Source organism: Cetorhinus maximus, chromosome 17 (genome assembly GCF_964194155.1).
Source record: "Cetorhinus maximus chromosome 17, sCetMax3.hap1.1, whole genome shotgun sequence".
Classification (NCBI taxonomy): Eukaryota; Metazoa; Chordata; class Chondrichthyes; order Lamniformes; family Cetorhinidae; genus Cetorhinus; species Cetorhinus maximus.
The window spans coordinates 1415875-1436995 of NC_135895.1; the positions used below are offsets into that span (position 1 = coordinate 1415875).

Genomic DNA, 21121 nt, shown 5'->3' on the forward strand with positions numbered 1-21121 from the left:
CCCCTCCCTAACCACCCCCCCCTTCTCTAACCACCCCCCTTAACCAACCCCCCTAACCGCCCACCTAACCACCCCTCCCAACCACACCCACTAACCACCCTCCCCTCCCTAACCACCCACCCCCTCCCTAACCACCCTCCCCTCCCTAACCACCCCCCCCATCTCTAACCACCCCCCTTAACCAACCCCCCTAACCGCCCACCTAACCACCCCTCCCAACCACACCCACTAACCACCCTCCCCTCCCTAACCACCCACCCCCTCCCTAACCACCCACCCCCTCACCGACCCCTCCCTCACCGACAGCCCCCTCACCGACCCCCCCCTCACCGACCCCCCCCTCACCGACCCCCCCCTCACCGAACCCCCCCTCACCGACCCCTACCTCACCGACCCCCCCCTCACCAAACCCCGCCCTCACCAAACCCTCCCCCTCACCAACCCCCCCTCACCACCCCCTCATCCACCCCTAAACACCTCCACCATCTATCCCCCCACCCTCATTGTCCCCCCTCACCACCCCCATCACCGTCCCCATCCCCCCATCGCCAGTACTGTCAGCAAAATCCTAGTGGCCCCAAAAAAATCAACCAAAAGGGGATTTGACTATTTAAATTGACTGCCCTCTTCCAATGGGAAGCTTCCAGACAGGATTCTTCACTATGTTACCCCGGGATCAGTAAAAATCAACCCAGAGCGTAGGAGAGAGTGAGTGAGGGGAAGAGAAAGAGAGAGGATGTAGGTGGGGAGAGAAGAGAGTGTGAGAGTGTGTGTGTGTGTGAGAGAGAGTGTGCGTGTGTGAGAGAGTGTGTGTGTGAGAGAGAGTGTGCGTGTGTGAGAGAGTGTGTGTGTGTGAGAGAGTGTGTGTGTGAGAGAGAGTGTGCGTGTGTGAGAGAGTGTGTGTGTGTGAGAGAGTGTGTGTGTGTGAGAGAGTGTGTGTGTGAGAGAGAGTGTGAGTGCATGTGTGTGAGAGTGTGTGTGTGCGAGAGTGTGTGTATGTGAGAGAGTGTGAGTGTGTGAGAGAGTGTGAGTGTGTGTGTGTGTGAGAGAGTGTGTGGGAGTGTGTGTGTGCGAGAGTGTGTGTATGTGAGAGAGTGTGCATGTGTGAGAGTGTGTGTGTGTGTGTGTGTGTGAGAGAGTGTGTGGGAGTGTGTGTGTGCGAGAGTGTGTGTATGTGAGAGAGTGTGCGTGTGTGAGAGAGTGTGAGTGTGTGTGTGTGTGAGAGAGTGTGTGGGAGTGTGTGTGTGCGAGAGTGTGTGTATGTGAGAGAGTGTGAGTGTGTGAGAGAGTGTGAGTGTGTGTGTGTGTGAGAGAGTGTGTGGGAGTGTGTGTGTGCGAGAGTGTGTGTATGTGAGAGAGTGTGCATGTGTGAGAGAGTGTGTGTGTGTGTGTGTGTGTGTGAGTGTGTGGGAGTGTGTGTGTGCGAGAGTGTGTGTATGTGAGAGAGTGTGCGTGTGTGAGAGAGTGTGAGTGTGTGTGTGTGTGAGAGAGTGTGTGGGAGTGTGTGTGTGCGAGAGTGTGTGTATGTGAGAGAGTGTGAGTGTGTGAGAGAGTGTGAGTGTGTGTGTGTGTGAGAGAGTGTGTGGGAGTGTGTGTGTGCGAGAGTGTGTGTATGTGAGAGAGTGTGCGTGTGTGAGAGTGTGTGTGTGTGAGAGAGAGTGTGAGTGCATGTGTGTGAGAGAGTGTGTGTGTGTGAGAGAGTGTGTGTGTGAGAGAGAATGTGTGTGTGCCTGTGTGTGTGTGTGAGAGAGAGAGTGTGTGTGTGTGTGAGTGTGTGTGTGTGTGTGAGAGAGTGTGTGTGTGTGAGAGAGTGTGTGTGTGTGTGAGTGTGTGTGTGTGTGTGTGTGAGTGTGTGTGTGTGTGAGTGTGTGTGTGTGTGTGTGTGTGAGAGAGTGTGTGTGTGAGAGAGAGCGTGTGAGTGTGTGTGTGTGTGTGTGAGTGTGAGAGTGTGAGAGTGCGAGAGTGTGTGAGTGTGAGCATGTGCGTGGTCCACTGTGAGTGTATGTCTGTCCATGTGGCTGTGAATATTGACCAGGACACTGGAGGAAACTCCGCTATTCTTCATCGAATGATGTTATTAGATCATTAAATCTATCTGAGGATTATGCACAGTATATTAATGAGCATGCAGCAACGGCCAAAGAATGTTCGGGTACATACAGGGGGTATGAATGGGAACCTACAGATTAGTGGGCTGAGTTTATGTCCAATCTCTTTCTGCTCCTGGCTCCAGGCTTTAGTTAGAGTTCACAGAGATTTGAATGAAGATGTGAGGAATGTCATCATGTCCAAGAATGACCAGAACCTCTATCAGATCTTCATCAACTACAAGGAAAAGTAAGGAGTTTTCCAGGTTCCGTGTTCTCTGATTGGTTTGTATTGTGTTTTAAACATGAAAGTTAGCACTGTACAAAGGTTCAATATTGAACAACCATGACAGCTACAGGAAATCCCCCGAGCGGCCTCATCTCTCTCTCTCTCTCTCTCTCTCTACAATTATATAAACTGAAAGACTATTCGCACATTCAGTGTTTGCACCAGGGGGATGTGGTGATGCAGTGCTAATATCAGGCGAGTACTCCAGAGAGCCAGGCTAATGTTCTGGGGACACGGGTTTAAATCCCACCATGGGAGCTGGTGCAATTTAAATTCAGTTGATTGTCATAAAAACCCATAGAACCATAGAACACTACAGCACAGAAAACAGGCCATTCGGCCCATCTAGTCTGTGCCGAAATATTATTCCGCTAGTCCCATTGACCTGCAACCAGTCCATAACCCTCCAGACCTCTCCCATCCATGTATCTATCCAATTTATTCTTAAAACTTAAGAGTGAGCCCGCACTTACCACGTCAGATGGTAGCTTGTTCCACACTCTCACCACTCTCTGAGTGAAGAAGTTCCCCCTAATGTTCCCCCTAAACCTTTCCCCTTTCACCCTAAAGCCATGTCCTCTCGTGTTTATCTCTCGTAATCTAAGTGGAAAGAGCCTACTCGCATTTACTCTGTCTATACCCCTCACAATTTTGTAAACTTCTATCAAATCTCCCCTCATTCTTCTACGCTCCAAGGAATAAAGTCCTAACCTGTTTGATCTTTCCCTGTAACTCAAATCCTTAAGACCCGGCAACATCCTAGTAAATCTTCTCTGCACTCTCTCAATCTTACTGATATCCTTCCTGTAGTTAGGCGACCAGAACTGCACACAATACTCCAAAGTTGGCCTCACCAATATCTTATACAACCTCACCATAACATCCCAACTCCTATACTCAATACTTTGATTTATGAAGGCCAGTATGCCAAAAGCTTTCTTTACAACCCTGTCTACCTGTGACGCCACTTTCAGGGAATTATATATCTGAACTCCCAGATCCCTTTGTTCCTCCGCACTCCTCAGTGCCCTACCATTTACTGTGTATGTCCTACCTTGGTTTGACCTTCTAAAATGTAACACCTCACACTTTTCCGCATTAAATTCCATCTGCCATTTTATGGCCCATTTTTCCAGTTGGTCCAGATCTCTCTGCAAGCTTTGAAAGCCTTCCTCGCTGTCCACAACGCCTCCAATCTTAGTGTCATCAGCAAACTTGCTGATCCAATTTACCACATTATCATCCAAATCATTGATATAGACAACAAACAACAATGGTCCCAGTACAGATCCCTGAGGCACACCACTAGTCACAGACCTCCAGTCTGAGAAGCAATCATCCACTACCGCTCTCTGTCTTCTCCCATACAGCCAATTTCGAATCCAGTTTACAACCTCTCCATGGATACCAAGTGTCTGAACCTTCTGAACTAACCTCCCATGTGGGACCTTGTCAAAGGCCTTACTAAAGTCCATGTAGACAACATCCACAGCCTTTCCTTCATCTACTTCCTTGGTAACCTCCTCGAAAAACTCTACAAGGTTCGTTAAACACGACCTACCACGCACAAAGCCATGCTGACTATCCTTAATCAGCCCTGGGCTGTCCAAATAATTATATATCCGATCTCTCAGAACACCTTCCAATAATTTACCTACTACTGACGTCAGGCTCACTGGCCTGTAATTACCTGGTTTACTTTTGGAGCCTTTTTTAAACAACAGAACAACATGTGCTACCCTCCAATCCTCCGGCACCTCACCCGTGGCTAAGGACAGTTTAAGTATTTCTGCCAGGGCCCCTACAATTTCTACACTAGTCTCCCTCAAGGTCCAAGGGAATATCATGTCAGGCCCGGGGGATTTATCTACCCTTATTCGCCGTAAGGCAACAAGCAGCTCCTCCTCTTTAATCTCTATATGTTCCATGAAACTACTGCTTGTTTCCCTTCCTTCCTTATACACTATGCCAGTTTCCTGAGTAAATACTGATGCAAAAAAACTGTTTAAGATCTCCCCCATCTCGTGAGGCTTCACACATAGACGACCACTCTGATCTTCAAGGGGACCAATTGTGTCCCTTACTATCCTTTTACTCTTAATATACTTGTAGAAACCCTTCGGGTTTACCTTCACATTATCTGTCAAAACAACCTCATGTCTTCTTTTTGCCTTCCTGATTTCCTTTTTTAGTATTTTCTTACATTTTCCATACTCTACAAGTACCTCATTTGCTCCTTGTTGCCTATACCTGCTATACACCTCTCTCTTCTTCTTAACCAGATCGCCATCTGGTCCTCTAATGCCCTTTAGGGAAGGAAATCTGCTGTCCTTACCTGGTCTGGCCTACATGTGACTCCAGACTCTGAACCACTGGAAAGCCTACAAAAAAGGAATGAAACCGGACGGACCACCCGGCATCGACCTAGGAACCAGAAACAACAACGGCAATTTCAGCCCTGTAGACCCTGCAAAGTCCTCCTGACTAACATCTGGGGGCTAGTGCCAAAATTGGGAGAGCTGTCGCACAGACTAGTCAAGCAACAGCCTGACATAGTCATCCTCACGGAATCATACCTTACAGATAATGTCCCAGAAACCACCATCACCATCCCTGGGTATGTCCTGTCCCACCAACAGGACAGACCCAGCAGAGGTGATGACACAGTGGTATACAGTCGGGAGGGAGTTTCCCTGGGAATCCTCAACATCGACTCTGGATCCCATGAAGTCTCATGGCATCAGGTCAAACATTGGCAAGGAAACCTCCTGCTGATTACCACATACCGCCCTCCCTCAGCTGGTGAATCAGTGCTCCTCCATGTTGAACACCACTTGGAGGAAGCACTGAGGGTGGCAAGGGTACAGAATGTTATCTGGGTGGAGGACTTCAATGTCCATCACCAAGAGTGTCTCAGTAGCACCACTACTGGCCAAGTCCTAAAGGACATAGCTGCTAGACTGGGTCTGTGGCAGGTGGTGAGGGTACCAACAAGAGGGAAAAACATACTTGACCTCATCCTCATCAACCTACCTGCTGCAGATGCATCTGTCCATGACAGTATCGGTAGGAGTGACCACTGCACAGTCATTGTGGAGATGAAGTCCCGTCGTCACATTGCCTCCATCGTGTTGTGTGGCACTACCACCGTGCTAAATGGGATAGATTTCAAACAGATCTAGCAACTCAAGACTGGGCATCCATGAGGTGCTGTGGACCATCAGCAGCAGCGGAATTGTACTCGAACACAATCTGTAACCTCATGGCCCAGCATATCCCCCACTCTACCATTACCATCAAGCCAGGGGATCAACCCTGGTTCAATGAAGAGTGCAGGAGGGCATGTCAGGAGCAGCACCAGGCATACCCAAAAATGAGGTGTCAACCTGGTGAAGCTACAATACAGGGGTGGGAAGGGGGGAGTGTTTCCTGCTATGGAGGCCAGTGGGAATTTGCACTGTATCGAGTGATGCTGGTTTAATTAATTATGCAGTCAGGGGCTTCCCGCCGTTTTGCATGGCATTATGGGATGGGTGACTCACGCCCACCATCATATCCGGGCACCACATTTAAAAGGCGCCAGACCCACTGTTGAAGATAGAAGCTGGATGAACCTGGAAGACCCTGCAGACAAGTGGTCCACCTCCTGGAAGCGAGAAGATCCTGTGGTTGATGCTGCACCCGCTCACTGCTGCACGTGGTGTCCCGGGGTCCGGTCACTGGAGGCCTTCACCTTCCATCCCAATCTCCGTAGGCTGCCCCAGGCCTTCATCAGGTAAGTCCCAATATCCCCCCCGCCATGTTGGTTCAGACGTGTTCTGGACTGGGGTGATATCCTGCTGGTGGCACAGAGAATCAAACAGGCAGGGACGATTCCGGCCGGGCCTTCACCTGTACCCCATTAACAGGATGCAAAGCGGTTTCACGCTGGTCTCTGGTGGGAACGAGGATCTGCCCTGGCGGAGAGTGGTGCACATTCCCGCCATCATTTTACACCAGCCGCAAACTGGCTTTTCAGCTCCCGCCACATCGTCTTCCCCCCCTCCCCACCAGAAAACCCACCGCGTGGGGACTGGAAAATTCCGCCCATTCATTTCTGTGGGAAAGATTGGGATAAAATATTCATTTAGTACCTCAGCCACGCCTTTGACCTCCACCAATAGATACCCGTTTTGGTCCTTAATTGGCCCCACCCCTCCTGGGACAATCTTTTTTGTCTTCCTTTGGTTTCCATTTTGTATTAGCCGCTCGTTAGTTCTGATGCTGTATTTTTGCCTTTTTCATTTTCTTCGTTCACTTTCTCTTTGAACTTTCCAAGCTCAGCCTGGCTCTCACTTGTATTATATTAATATCCATCTACCTGCAGCCTTTGACATGGTCGTCCACACCATCCCCCTCCAACTCCCTCTCCACTGTCGTCCAGCTGGGGGTAATTGCTCTCGCCTGGTTCCGATCTTATCTGTCTAATCGTAACCAGAGAATCACCTGTAATGTTTCCTCTTCCCCCTCCTACCCCGTTCCCTCTGATGTCCCCCTAGGATCTATCCTTGGCCCCTCCTATTTCTCATCGACCTGCTGCCCCTTGGTGACATCATCCTAAAACCCGGCCTTAGTTTTCACATGTACGCTGACAACACCCAGCCCCACCTCCCCCCCACCTCTCTCAACTCCCCCACTCTCTCCAAATTATCAGACTGCGTACCGACATCCAGAACTGGATGAGCAGAAATTTCCTCCGATTCAATATTGATAAGATTGAAGACACCGTTTTTGGTCCCTGCTCTGAACTCCGTTCCCTAGTTACCGACTCCATCCCTCTCCCTAGCAACTGTCTGACATTGAGTCCGACTGTTCACAACCATGGTGTCCTATCTGACCCTGAGATGAGCTTCAATCCACATATCCACACCGTCACCAAGATCGCCTGTTTCCACCTCCATAACATCACCCGACTCTGCCCCTGTCTCAGCTCATCTGCTGCTGAGACCCTCGTCCACGTCTGTGTTACTTCCACACTCAGTTATTCCAACTCACTCCTGACTGTCTCCCACATTCTCTCTCTGCAAACTTGAGCTCATCCAAAACTCTGCCGCCTGTGTCTTAGTTCACACCAAGTCCTGTTCCTCTATCGTTCCTGTGCTCACTGACCTACACTGGCTCCTAGTCAAGCAACACCTTGATTTTAAAATTCTCATCCTTGTTTTCAAATCCCTCCATTGTCTCACCCCCTCCATTTCACTGTAATCTCCAATCTCACCACCCTCCAAGATCTCAGCATCTCTCTAATTCTGGCCTTTTCTGCATTCCTGATTTAATCGCTCCACCATTGGTGGCTGTGCCTTCAGCTGCCTGGGCCCCAAGCTCTGGGATTCCCTCCCTAAACCTCTCCATCTCTCGACATTGCATTCCTCCTTTAAGACATTCCTTAAAACCTCCCTCTTTAACCAAACTTTTTGGTCCCTTGACCTAATCTTACTGTGTGTCTCGGTGTCATACGTTCTTTTATAATGTTCCTGTGAAGCACCCTGGGACATTTCATTATATTACAGGTGCTATATAAATATAAGTTGTTGTTGTAATATCAACTTGCCACCTGTCAGGCCCCCTTTTTCTGCTTCATCTGACCCTCTACCTTTCGCCAACCAGGAGCTCTACATTTGTGTGTCCAACCTTTCCCCCTTTTAGAAACATACCTCAAACTATCGAGCCTTTAAATTGTTCAATTACAGTTGGGCTGCTCAGCTTTGATTCTGATTTGCCCGGGTTAGGCCCTCCTCAATTTGCTGAAATTCCTCTACTAAAGTATACTTCATTCTGGATTTCTCCATGTCCCTCTCCATCATTAATCTAAACCTGTTGATACTATGATCACTATTCCCAAAATGCTCCCAAGTGTGACATTCTCCACTTGACTGATCTCATGCCCTCGAACACGATCCAGCAATGCCTCTTTCCCATTGAACAGGAAACTCACTGATCATGAAAATTCACCTGAAGACATGTCAGAAATTCCTCTTCTTCTCCGTCCTCTAAACAATCACTGCCTCGATCCATATTGGGATTGTTAAAGTCTCTCATTATCACGACTGTTGCTCTTGATTTTCTCAGTAACTTCTTCAAAAGTCTGCTCCTCCACCTTCTACCCACTAGTGACCTGGAAAATGCATCAAGTAATGTTCTAGCTCCTTTGTTTCTCAAATCCTTCTTCATTCTTCTTGATCTCTCTGTAGATTACAGATCTCCGCTTCTCCCTCCCACTTCCTCCCATTGCTCCCTCCCCTTGCTCCCTCTCCTCCCTTTCCTCCTTTTGTCCACCCTCTCATCCTCCCTCTCCTCCCCCCTCTCCTCCCCCCCATAGCCCCCAGCACCCTCTCTCTCTTTTCCCTCTCTTCCCCACCTTCCCCCTATTCTGCCCATTTCTTCCTCCCTCCGGCTCTCCCACTTTCTATTCCACTGTCTCGCTATCCCCCTTTTTTTGTTCACTGTCTTGCCCCCCCCATTTCTCTCTGCTGCGCTCTCTCTCTCCCATATGCTCCCTCATCTGCACTCTCATTCTCTCTTTCCCTCTCTTTCTTACACCTTCTTTCCTGCTCTCTCTTTCTCCTGCTCACCCGCCTGTGCTCTTTCTCTCTCTTCTCTCTCAGGGGCCCGCTCTGTCCCTCTCCCATTCTCTCTCTCTCTCTCTCTCTCTCTCCCACTCTCTCATTCATACTCTCTCTCATTCACACTCTCTCTCCCATACCCATGCTCTGTCTCGTCTGTGCTCTCGTCTGCGCTCCCTCTCTCCCCCATCTCCCTCTCTCTCTCCCCCTTCCTTTCTCTCTCCCTTTCCCACTCCGCCGTGCTTTCTCTCCCCCTCTCTTCCCTCTCTTCTTTTATCTCTCTGTCCCTCTCTCTTGTGCTCACTCTCCCCATCTCTTTCTTCCCTTTCTCCTTCTCCCTCTCTTTCTCTCTCTCTCCTGCTGTCTCTCTCTCTCCAGCTCTCTCTCTCTCCTGTTCCTTCTCTCTCTCATAAGACCATAACAAATAAAGAGCAGGAGTAGGCAATTGAGCCCCTCAAGCCAGCCCCACCATTCAATAAGATCATGGCTGATCTGCCCCAGGCCTCAACTCCTCTTTCGTGCCAGCTCCTCATAGCCCTCAACTCCCCGATATTTCAAACATCTATTTACCTCTTCTTTAAATACTTTCAGTGATCTAACCTCCACAACTCTCTGGGGTAGAGAATTCTGGACATTCACTACCCTCTAAGAGAAGAAATTCCATCGCATCTCAGTTTTAAATGAGTGCCCCCTTATTCTGTAACTATGTCCCTTGTTCGAGATTCCCCCACTAGTGGAAACATCTTCTCAATGTCTACCCTGTCAAACCCACTCAGAATCTTGTACATTTCAATAAGATCACCCCTCATTCTTCTAAACTCTAATGAATAAAGGCCTAACCTGTTTAGCCGTTCCTGATAAGTCAACCCCTTCATCCCAGGAATCAGCCTAGTCAATCTCTTTTGAACTGCCTCCAATGCCAGTATATCCTTTCTTAAATACGGGATCCAAAACTGTACACAGTACTCCAGGTGCGGCCTCACCAGCACCCTGTACAGTTGTAACAAGACTTCCCTATTTTTAAACTCCAACCCCGAGCAATTCAGGCCAAAATTCCATTTGCCTTCCTAATTACTTGCTGTGCCTGCATGCTAACCTTTTGTGTTTCATGCACAAAAACACCCAGATCCCTCTGTGCTGCACTTTTTTGGAGTCTCCATTTAAATAATAGTCTGCCTTTTGATTCCTCCTACCAGAGTTCATGACCTTACACTTTCCTACATTAAACTCCATCTGCCAAGTTTTTGCCCACTCACTCAACCTGTCTATATCCCCTTGCAGATTCCTTATATCCTCATCACAACATGCCCTCCCACCTATTTTTGTATCATCAGCAAATTTGGATACATTACACTCTGCCCCCTCCTCCAAGTCATTAATATAGATAGTAAATAATTGAGGCCCTAGGACTGATCCTTGTGGCACTCTACTAGTTATATCTTTCCAACCTGAAAAAAGACCCATTAATCCCGACTTTCTGTCTTCTGTGTGTTAACCAATCCTCAATCCTTGCTAATATTTTACGCCCAATACCGTGAGCTCCTATCTTGCCCTTCATCAACTCTGCTTGTTATATTCTCAAAGAACTCTAGCAAATTTGTCAAACATGATTTCCGATTCACAAAACCATGTTGACCCTGTTTGATTGTGATAATCTTTTCTAAATGTCCTGTTATTTCTTCCTTATGGACTCTCACATTTTCCCAATGACAGATGTTAGGCTGACTGGCCTATAATTTCCTGCTTTTTGCCTCCCTCCCTTCTTGAACGGGGGGTGGGGTCACATTAGCAGTTTTCCAATCCGCTGGGACACTCCCGGAATCCAGTGAGTTCTGGAATATTCCGACCAATGCCTCCACTATCTCTGCAGCCACTTCCTTTAAAACCCTTGGATGCAGGCCACCAGCTCCTGGAGACATGCCCACCTTTAGTCCCATTAGTTTGTCAAACACTTGGTCCCTCTTGATAGAGACTGTTACAAGATCTTTCCTCCCATTAGCTCCTTACTTATCTGAAACTTGTGGGATGTTTATAGTGTCCTCCACCGTGAAGACCGATGTAAAATATTGGATTAAATTATCTGCCATTTCCCTGTTCCCTGTTATCAATTCTCCAGTCGCATCCTCCAAGGATCCCACACTCACTTTAGCCACTCTCTCTCTGTTTTTATATACCCGTGGAGCCTCTCACTGTTTGTTTTTATATTTCTTGCCAATTTACTTTCATAATTAATTTTCTCCCTCTTTATGAGCTTTTTAGTCTCCGCTGCTGGTTCCTAAAAAATGTCCCAATCCTCTGGCCTCCCACTAGTTTTCACCATGTTGTATGCCTGAGTTTTTGATTGGATATCCTCCTTGGCCACCTTTGTTAACCACGGGTGGTTCATCCTATTTGTCGGGTCCTTCTTTTTGTCCAAATGAAGCTCGTCCCAGTGGAACAGCTCTCTCCTTCCCCAGTACTGGTGCCAGTGCCTCATGAATTGGAACCCATTTCTCCCACACCAATCTTTGAGCCATGCATTTACCTCCCTGATCTTATTTACCCTATGCCAATTTATACATGGCTCAGGTAGTAATCCGGAGATTATTGCCTTTGTGGTTCTGCTTTTTAATTTAGCCCCAAGCTGCTCGTAATCCCTCAGCAGAACCTCTTGCCTAGTCCTACCTATGTCATTGGTACCTACGTGGACCACGACAACTGGATCCTTCCCCTCCCACTCCAAGTTCCTCTGCAGCCTAGAATAATTGTTCTTAACCTTGGCACCAGGTAGACAACACAGCCTTCAGGAGTCTCTGTCTTTGCTGCAGAGAATAGTATCTATTCCCCGAACTATACTATCCCCTATTACTACTACATTTCTCTTTTCTCCCCCCACTTGAATGGCGCTCTGTACCATGGTGCTGTGGTCAGTTTGCCCATCCTCCCTGCATTCTGTGCCCTCGTCCACAAGAACCTTGTACCTATTGGACAAGGGCACTGGCTGAGTCACCTCTAAAGCTAAATTTTGGATCCCTACACCAACCTCACTCGCAGTCACACCCTCCTGTCCCTGACCACGGACCAAATTTGATATAACTCTCCCCTTCCCTGATGTGTCGCAGTGTCCGCAGCTCGGACTCCAGCTCATCATCCCTGAGCTGAAGTTCCTCGAGCAGCCAACACTTGCTGCAGATGTGGTCACTGTGGATCACACCAGCGTCCACCAGCAACCACATACTACAGCTGCAACACATCACCTGCCCAGCCATCTCTATTCTATTTAATTAATTAATTTGGCTGTTAAATATTTGAAAATTGAATTTCTTAAATGTGCCCTTCAGCTGTAATAACGTCTCCTGGCTTAAACCACTTGGCCAATCAAAAGAGACACGAAAGAGACACCCACCAATCACCTACCTGTGTTCCTGTGACATCACACTTCGGCTCTGACAGGTAGAAACACGTCCTCCTCTCTCACTCTCCTCTAGGTGCTGCTGACTGCCTGTCCCAGGGTCCTCCTCTCACTCTCTCCTCTAGGTGCTGCTGACTGCCTGTCCCAGGGTCCTCCTCTCGCCCTCTCCTCTAGGTGCTGCTGACTGCCTGTCCCAGGGTCCTCCTCTCGCCCTCTCCTCTAGATGCTGCTGACTGCCTGTCCCAGGGTCCTCCTCTCGCCCTCTCCTCTAGGTGCTGCTGACTGACTGGCTCAGAGTCCGCCTTTCACACCCTCTTTCTCCTGCTCTCTTCCTCTCCTGCTCTCTCCCTCTCCTGCTCTCTCCCTCTCTGCTCACTCTCTCTCCTGCTCGCTCTCTCTCACTCTCTCTCTCTCACACTCTTTCTCTCTCCCTCTTCCACATTCTCTCCCTGCCTCGCCCACTCTCTCTCTCTCTCCCCTTCTCTCTCACCCATGCTCTCACTCACTCTCTCATTCTCTCTGTAGGCTGCTGATTTATGGTGACTATTGCAGTCAAGTGGAGAGTGCAATAAAGTGTTTGGATGAAATCAGTAAATCAAGGCAAGAACTGCGGCTGAAGTTGGAGGTAATTAATCTTTCACTCTTGTTCATTATTTTTAAGTTAAAGATGTTTGGGGATAAAATATTGTGTGATGTTAATATATTTAGATTCCATGCTTTTACATTTCTTAATTAATTTATAGTTTGAATAAAACACGTCCGTGCTGCTCTCTCATTGCGCGATTTCACAATCTGGACAGTGATATCCTACAGATCAGCCTGGATCTCAATGAATGCTACAACAGGCCTGAGTTGCCTGTTTGGCCTCTTCCTGTTGTTCCAGCCGCCGGAAATGGCAACTCACGGGAACGCCTGCTCCCGAGTCCTAACCCCGCTCACCCATCAGTCCGTCCTCACCAAACTACAATGGCTCTCAGTCCAACAATGCCTTCATTTTAAAATTCTCACACTTCTTTTCAAATCCCTCCATGGTCTCACCGCCTCCCTATCTCTGTTCTCTCCTCCAACTCTCCCAAGAATCATAGAATGGTTGCAGCACAGAAGTAGGCCATTTGGCCCGTCATGTCCATGCTGGCCCTCTGCAAGAGCAACTCACCTCATCCCACTTCCCTGCCCTTTCCTCGAAGCCCAGATGTTTTTTTCCCACTCAGACAATAATCCAATTCCCTCTGAAAATCACTTTTGAATCTGCCTCCACCACACTCTCAGGCAGTGCATTCCAGATCCTAACCACTCGATTGACCCTGTCTCGTCCACACTCTCAGACATTGCATTCCAGATCCTAACCACTCGATTGACCCTGTCTCCCCCACACTCTCAGACAGTGCATTCCAGATCCTAACCACTCGATTGACCCTGTCTCCCCCACACTCTCAGACAGTGCATTCCAGACCCTAACCACTCGATGTGTCATAAAAGGTTTTTCCTCATGTTGTCATTGGTTCTTTTTCCCTCATCAACTGTCTCTGTTACCTCATGAAAAAGCTCAAATTAGTTTATTTAAACATGATTTGCCCTTAACAAATGTGCGCTGGCTTTCCTTAATCAACCCACACTTATTCAACTGACCGTTAATTCTGTCCTGGATTATCATTTCTAAAACCTTTCCCACCACTGAGGTTAAACTGACTGGCCTGTCGTTTCTGCGTTTATCCTTACGCTCATTTTTGACCAAGGGTGGAACATTTGCAATTCTCCAGTTTACTGGCACCTCCCCTGTATAGAAGGGTTGGAAAATTACAGCCAGTGCCTCCACAATTTCCACTCTCACTTCCCTCTGTACCCTTGGATGCATCTCATCTGGCCCTGGTGCCTTGTCAACTTTAAGTGCAGTCAGCCTTTCTAAAACCTCCTCTGTATCAGTTTTTAGCCCATCCAGTGTCTCAGCAACATCCTCTTTCACTGTGACTTTGACAGCATCTTCTTCCTTGGGAAAGACTAATGCAAAGAATTCATTTAGCACCTCAACCATGCCCTCGTCTCCATATGTAAGCCCCTTTTTGGTGTCTAATCAGCACCTTCCCTCCTCTTGCTACTATTTTACTATTTTTATTTTTACAGACAAGTTTAGGATTCCCTCTGATGTTAGCTGCCAGTCTCTTCTCACACTCTCTCTTTGTCGCCCTTATTTTTTTTTTCACTTTCCCTCTGAATGTTCTATATTCAGTCTCGTTCTCACTTGTGTTATCAACCCGCCATCTGCGTATATTCCCTTCTTCTCCTTCAACTTGCTGTCTAACTCTTTCATTATCCTGGAAGATCTAGCTTTGGTTTCCATGTCTCCCTCCTGCCTCCCTGCCCCCCCAGTAGGACCCCCCCTCCAAGATCTCTGAGCTCCTCTAATTCTGGCCTCTTGAGCATCCTCGATTTTAATTGCTCCGCCATTAGTGGCTGTGCTTTCAGTTGCCGGACATAAGGTCCAGAATTCCCTCCCTAAAACTCTCTGACTCTCTACCTCTCACTCCTCCTTTAAGATGCTCCATAAAATCTACCTCTTGTCACCTTGTGACCTGGTGTCAAAAACTGTCAGATCATGCTGCTGCCAAGCGCCTTGGAGCATTTGACGATGCAAGAGGCATTATATAAATGCAAGTTGTTGTTGTTTTTTTAGGAATGTGCAAACAGAGCGAACAATGGAAAGTTCACATTGAGAGATCTTCTCGTTGTACCAATGCAGAGAGTCCTCAAGTATCACCTCCTTCTTCAGGTGACTCTTTCGCTCCTTTTCCTCGTGTTCATGCAACTGTTTTCAAACCAGTTAGAAACTCTTCCCCTGCCAGTTAGAAAGACCTGGTTCTTACAAATGGGATTTTCTTGGTGCACATGGTGGTGGGAAATATAAAGGTTATGCTATTTCTGTACACTGCTGTATAAACTGGGTGATTCACATCACCTTTCGGACAATCTCCATACAGCCACATGCAGTCAGTGCCTGGTAAGAACTGTAACCTCACAGCACCGAGTACCAGCTGTGATTCAGTAGGGAGTAAATTGACTTCTGGGTTTCCGACATTACAACAGGGACACTACTTCAGAAAAGTTACTTCATTAGCTGTGAAATGCTTTGGCACATCCTGAGGTCACGAAAGCTGCTATAGAAATGAAAGATTTTCTTTCTAAGTGATTCAAAGGTATAAGTAAACAGAATGTTATCAAACATTAACAAGTTGGCCTATACTACCTGTTCCACATACTCACAGAGTCATTACATTACAGAAGGAGGCCATTCAGTCCATTGACTCTATGCTGGCTCTCCAGTCAGTGCCATTCCTATCACTTTGTCCTTTGTGATTTAGACCCTCTCTGTGAAAAAACAAAAGAAACTTCAGCCCAATGTTGGGGTTCAAGGAAATTTGGAAAAATTCCTCTTTGGTTTTGATCTGGTGCTGCCGACTATTCCGGGAGTTCGGTCTGTCACTGATGGACATTCCCAGGACCCTCTCTCTTGTACAGGGTGATCTACACCCCTGGCAGAAACAGATTCAATAAACAAGCATCCGGAGAAGGAGCCTGTGCGACAGATTGACTATTCCCGGCAGGGGGGAGAATATCAGGGTTTGCTGAGGCTGTGTGACATGTTATCAGAGGTGATTGTTAAATGACTCTCTAACCAGACCTTTCTGTCCTTTCACAGGAGCTTGTGAAGCAAACGACTGACCAACAGGAGAAAGCGAATTTGCGATTGGCACTGGATGCAATGAAGGTGGGTGCAGGCAGCGAGCAAAGGTGGACTGGGTTCTGACCGAGTTACCAAGCAAGGAGCTTACACTAAACCTGTAGAAAACAGTGGCTAATCCTAAGTGCGAATATTGTCACCAATTCTGGGCTCCGCACTTTATGAAGGATGTCGAGGCCTTGGAGAGGGTGCGGAGGAGATTTACTCCAAAGGGACCAGGGATGAGGGACTTCAGTTAATGTGGAGAGACTGGAGAAGCTGGGATTGTTCTCCTTAGACCAGAGAAGGTTAAGGGGAGATTTAATCGAGGTGTTCAAGATCAGGAAGAGGTTTGATTGAGTAAATAAGGAGAAACTGTTTCCAGTGGCAGGAGGGTCGGTAACCAGAGGGACACAGATTGATGGTGATTGGTAAAAGGACCAGAGGGGAGATGAAATTTTAGTTTACACAATGAGTTGTTGTGACCTGGAAGGCGCTGCCTGAAAGGGTGGCGGAAGCAGATTCAATAATAACTTTCAAAAAGGAACTGGGAAATATTTGAAAAGAAATGATTTGCAGTGTTATGGGGACAGACAAAAGTTATACCCTCAGACACTCGTGAGCTCATTACAGCCTTGGTCCAAACATGGACATAAGAGCTGAACTCCTGAGGTGAGGTGAGAGTGACTGCCCTTGACATCAAAGCCGCATTTGACAGAGTGTGGCATCAAGGAGCCCTAGAAAACCTGGAGTCAATGGGAGTCAAGGGGAAAACTCTCCACTGGTTGGAGTCATACCTAGCACAAAGGAAGATGGTTGTGGTTGTTGGAGGTCAGTCATCTCAGCTCCAGGACATCACTGCAGGAGTTCCTCAGGGCAGTGTCCTCGGCCCAACCAACTTCAGCTGCTTCATCAATAACCTTCCTTCCATCATAAGGTCAGAAGTGGGGATGTTCGCTGATCATTGCACAATGTTCAGCACCATTCGCGACTCCTCAGATACTGAAGCAGTCCATGTCCAAATGCATCAAGACCTGGACAATATTCAGGCTTGGGCTGATAAGTGACAAGTAACATTCGAGCCACACAAGCGTCAGGCAATGACCATCTCCAACAAGAGAGAATCGAACCATCGCCCCTTCACATTCAATGACATTACCATTGCTGAATCCCCCACTATCAACATCCTGGGGGTTACCATTGACCAGAAACTGAACTGGACTAGCCATATAAATACTGTGGCTTCAAGAGCAGGTCAGAGGCTGGGAATCCTGCTGTGAGTAACTCATCTCCTGACTCCCCAAAGCCTGTCCACCATCTACAAGGCACAAGTCAGGAGTGTGATGGAAAACTCTCCACTTGCCTGGATGAGTGCAGTTCCAACAACACTCAAGAATCTCGACACCATCCAAGACAAAGCAGCCCACTTGATTGGAACCCCTTTCTCCACCTTGAACATTCACTCTCTCCACCACCGACACACAGTAGCAGCAGTGTGTACCATCTACAAGATACACTGCAGGAATTCACCAAGGCTCCTTAGACAGCACCTTCCAAAGGGGGCATAAGTTCAAGGTGAGGGGCAGGAGGTTTAGTGGGGATGTGAGGAAAATATTTTTTACCCAGAGGGTGGTGACGGTCTGGAATGCACTGCCTGGGAGGGTGGTGTAGGCGGGTTGCCTCACACACTTTAAAAAGTACCTGGATGATCACTTGGCACGTCATAACATTCAAGGCTATGGGCCAAGTGCTGGTAAATGGGATTAGGTAGATAGATCAGGTGTTTCTCACGTGTCGGTGCAGACTCGATGGGCTGAAGGGCCTCTTCTGCATTGTGATTCTGTGAAACCCACGACCATTATCATCTAGAAGGACAAGGGCAGCAGATAGATGGGAACACCACCACCTGGAGGTTCCGCTCCAAGTCACTCACCATCCTGACTTGGAAATATATCGCCATTCCTTCACTGTCGCTGGGTCAAAATCATGGAACTCCCTCCCTAACAGCGCTGTGGGTGTACCTACACCACATGGACTGCAGCGGTTCAAGAAGGCAGCTCACCACCACCTTCTCAAAGGCAACTAGGGATGGGCAATAAATGCAGGCCCAGCCAGCGAAGCCCACATCCCATGAACAAATTAAAAAAAACACACTTTACAGGCAAATTCTCATTTGCGCTTTTGGATATTTCTCTGCTAATTAAGCAGGATAGGGAGGGGGATAAACAAGGTGGGGGTGTATCATTATTGGTTAAAGAATCAATTACAGCTGTGAGAAGGGATGGGATACTAAATGAAGCATCAAATGAGGCCATTTGGGTTGAGTTCAGAAATAAAAAGGGGCAGCCACACTGCTACGGGTTTACTATAGACCTCCAAATAGTGGGAGGGAGTTAGAAGAGCAAATATGTAGACATATTTCTGAGTGCGAAAACAATAGGGCAGTAATTGTTTGGAACTTCAACTACCCTAATATCAATTGGGATACGAACAGAGTGAAGGGCACAGAGGGCACAAATTTCTTGAACTGCATTCAAGAGAACTTTTTTAGCCAGAACATAACAAGCCCAATGAGAGGGGCACAATTCTAGATTTAGTCTTAGGAAATGAAGCTGGGCAAGTGGATGAAGCAGCAGTGGGGGACCATATTGGAAATAGTGACCAATTAGATTTAGCATCATTATGGAAAAGGACAAAGATAGAACAAGAGTAAAAGTTCTAAATTGGGGGAAGACAAATTTTACGATGCTGAGCAGTGAGCTAGTGAGAGTGGACTGGATAAAGCTATTAGAAGGAAAAACAGTGTCAAATCAGTGGGGGGTATTCAAAGGTGAGATTCTATGGGCACAGTGTAGACATAACCACACAAAGTAAAAGGGTGGTACTGCCAAATCTAGAGCCCCCTGGTTAACCAGAAGCATACAGGCCAAGATAAAGCAGAAAAAGAAAGCTTATGACAATCACAGAAAGCTTAATACTGGAGAAAGTCTAGAGGAGTATAGAAAGTACAGTGGTGAAGTCAAAATGGAAATTAGGAAAGCAAAGAGGATATGTAAAATGTTGGCAAGTAAAATCAAAGAAAATCCTAAGATGTTTTACCAGTACATTCAGAGCAAGAGAATAACTAAGGAAAGGGTCAGGCCTATCAGAGATGTACACGGTATCTTGTGGGTTGATGCTGAAGATGTGGGGAGGGTTCTCGATGAGCACTTTGTCTCTATCTTCACTAAGGAGAGGGATGGTGCAGACATTCTAGTTAAATAGGAGGAGTGTGATACATAAGATACAATAAGCATATTGAGAGAGGGAGTGCTGGAGGGACTGACATCCTTGAAGGTGGATAAATCACCAGGGCCAGATGGATTGTATCCCAGGCTGTTGAAGGAAGCCAGGGAGGAAATAGTGGATGCTCCGAGGATCATTTTCCAATTTTCACTGGATACAGGCGAGGTCCCAGAGGATTTGAGCCTGTGAATGTTGTACCATTATTTAAAAAGGGTGCAAGGGATGGGCCAGAAAATGATAAACCGGTCAGTCTGACTTCTGTGGTGGCAAAATTATTGGAATCAATTCTGAGAGACAGGATAAACTGTCACTTAGAAAGGCACAGATTAATCAGGGATAGTCAGCACGGTTTTGTTAGGAGAAGATCGTGTCTTACTAATTAGAATTATTTGAGGAAGTAACAAGGAGGATTGATGAGGGTAGTGTAGTGGATGTTATCCACATGGATTTCAGTAAGGTATTTGACAAGGTCTCACATGGCAGACTGGTCAGGAAAGTGAGGTCTCTTGGGTTACAGGGGAAGGTGGTGAGTTGAATCCAAAATTGATTCAGTGACATGAAACAAAGGGTAATGGTCGATGGATGTTTTTACGAATGGAAAACGGTTTCCAGTGGTGTTCCACAGGACTCAGTGTTGGGGTCCTTGCTGTTTGTCGTATATGCTAATGATTTGGAATTAAATGTGGGAGACATGATTGGGAAATTTGGAGATGATGCAAAAATTGGCCATATAGCTGATAGTGAAGAGGATAGCTGTCGACTCCAGAATGATACCAATGGTTTGGTTGAGTGGGTGGAGAAGTGGCAAATGGAATTCAGCCTGGAAAAATGGGAGGTAATGCATTTGGGGAGGGCAAACAAAGCAGGGGAATACTCAATAAATGGGAAGTTATTGAGAGGGGTTAGGGAGGTGAGAGATCTTGGAGTGCATGTCCACAGGCCCTTGAAGGTGGTGGGACAGGTGGACACGGTGGTCAAGAAAGCATATGGAATGTTTTCCTTTATTGGGCGAGGGATGGAATACAAAAGCAGGAGGTAATGATGGAACTTTATTGATGTAGGGTGGCTGAGTTGTATTATTAATGTTAAGAGTTGACCTGCAGACACTTCTAGGGTGGAAACTTTACTTTTATTTACAATACACTCAGCAGCAACCACACGTGTGCTTTCAACTCCAACTCTATCTACACACTGAATGCTGAGGTAGCCCATGCTGTTCTCCTATTGGTTACTACAGATCATGTGATCTTCTTTAACAAATATTATTCTTAAAGATACATGGCACGCTAAATAAAACCATAATTACTACATTCCTCCACCTTTAACTTGGATATACATATTATGTTTACAAGTACAAATTTTTCAGGATGACATAATATTTACATTGGGTGAGGAATTTACAAGTTCAGTCTGTCAGGTGGTTTCCTGGTACGTGTGGAATGCCGCAGCTCCACAACTTCAGATTCTCTGTCAGGAACCTCCTTTTCCAGAGTTGCCTGAACATCAGGTGCTTCGGTGGACACTCGCAGTTCCCTATCCTCAACTCTTACAGGAATATCAGACATGTGAGTCCTGGGTTGAGTATCCTCAACAGGAATTGCAGACCTGGTCATGGTCACTGGTGGAACCAAATCTTGATGATTTATCTCTCTCGTCCTTAAATGGTCCACATGTTTCTGGATGATCTGGCCTTTCACCTCCATGTCCAATCACTGCACTTACTTCACCCGGTAACCACTTTGGTCCTTCCCC

At 47.1% G+C, this 21121-nt stretch overlaps 1 protein-coding gene across 1 annotated transcript in view; it reads left to right on the forward strand.

Annotated features, from left to right (window-relative positions):
* Positions 1-21121, forward strand: part of vav3a (vav 3 guanine nucleotide exchange factor a) — a 190641-nt gene that overhangs the window by 96725 nt on the left and 72795 nt on the right. The window contains 4 exon segments of the mRNA XM_078560624.1: positions 2234-2337; positions 12895-12994; positions 15041-15136; positions 16064-16132. Of these exon segments, the coding sequence (XP_078416750.1) occupies positions 2234-2337; positions 12895-12994; positions 15041-15136; positions 16064-16132 (369 nt within the window).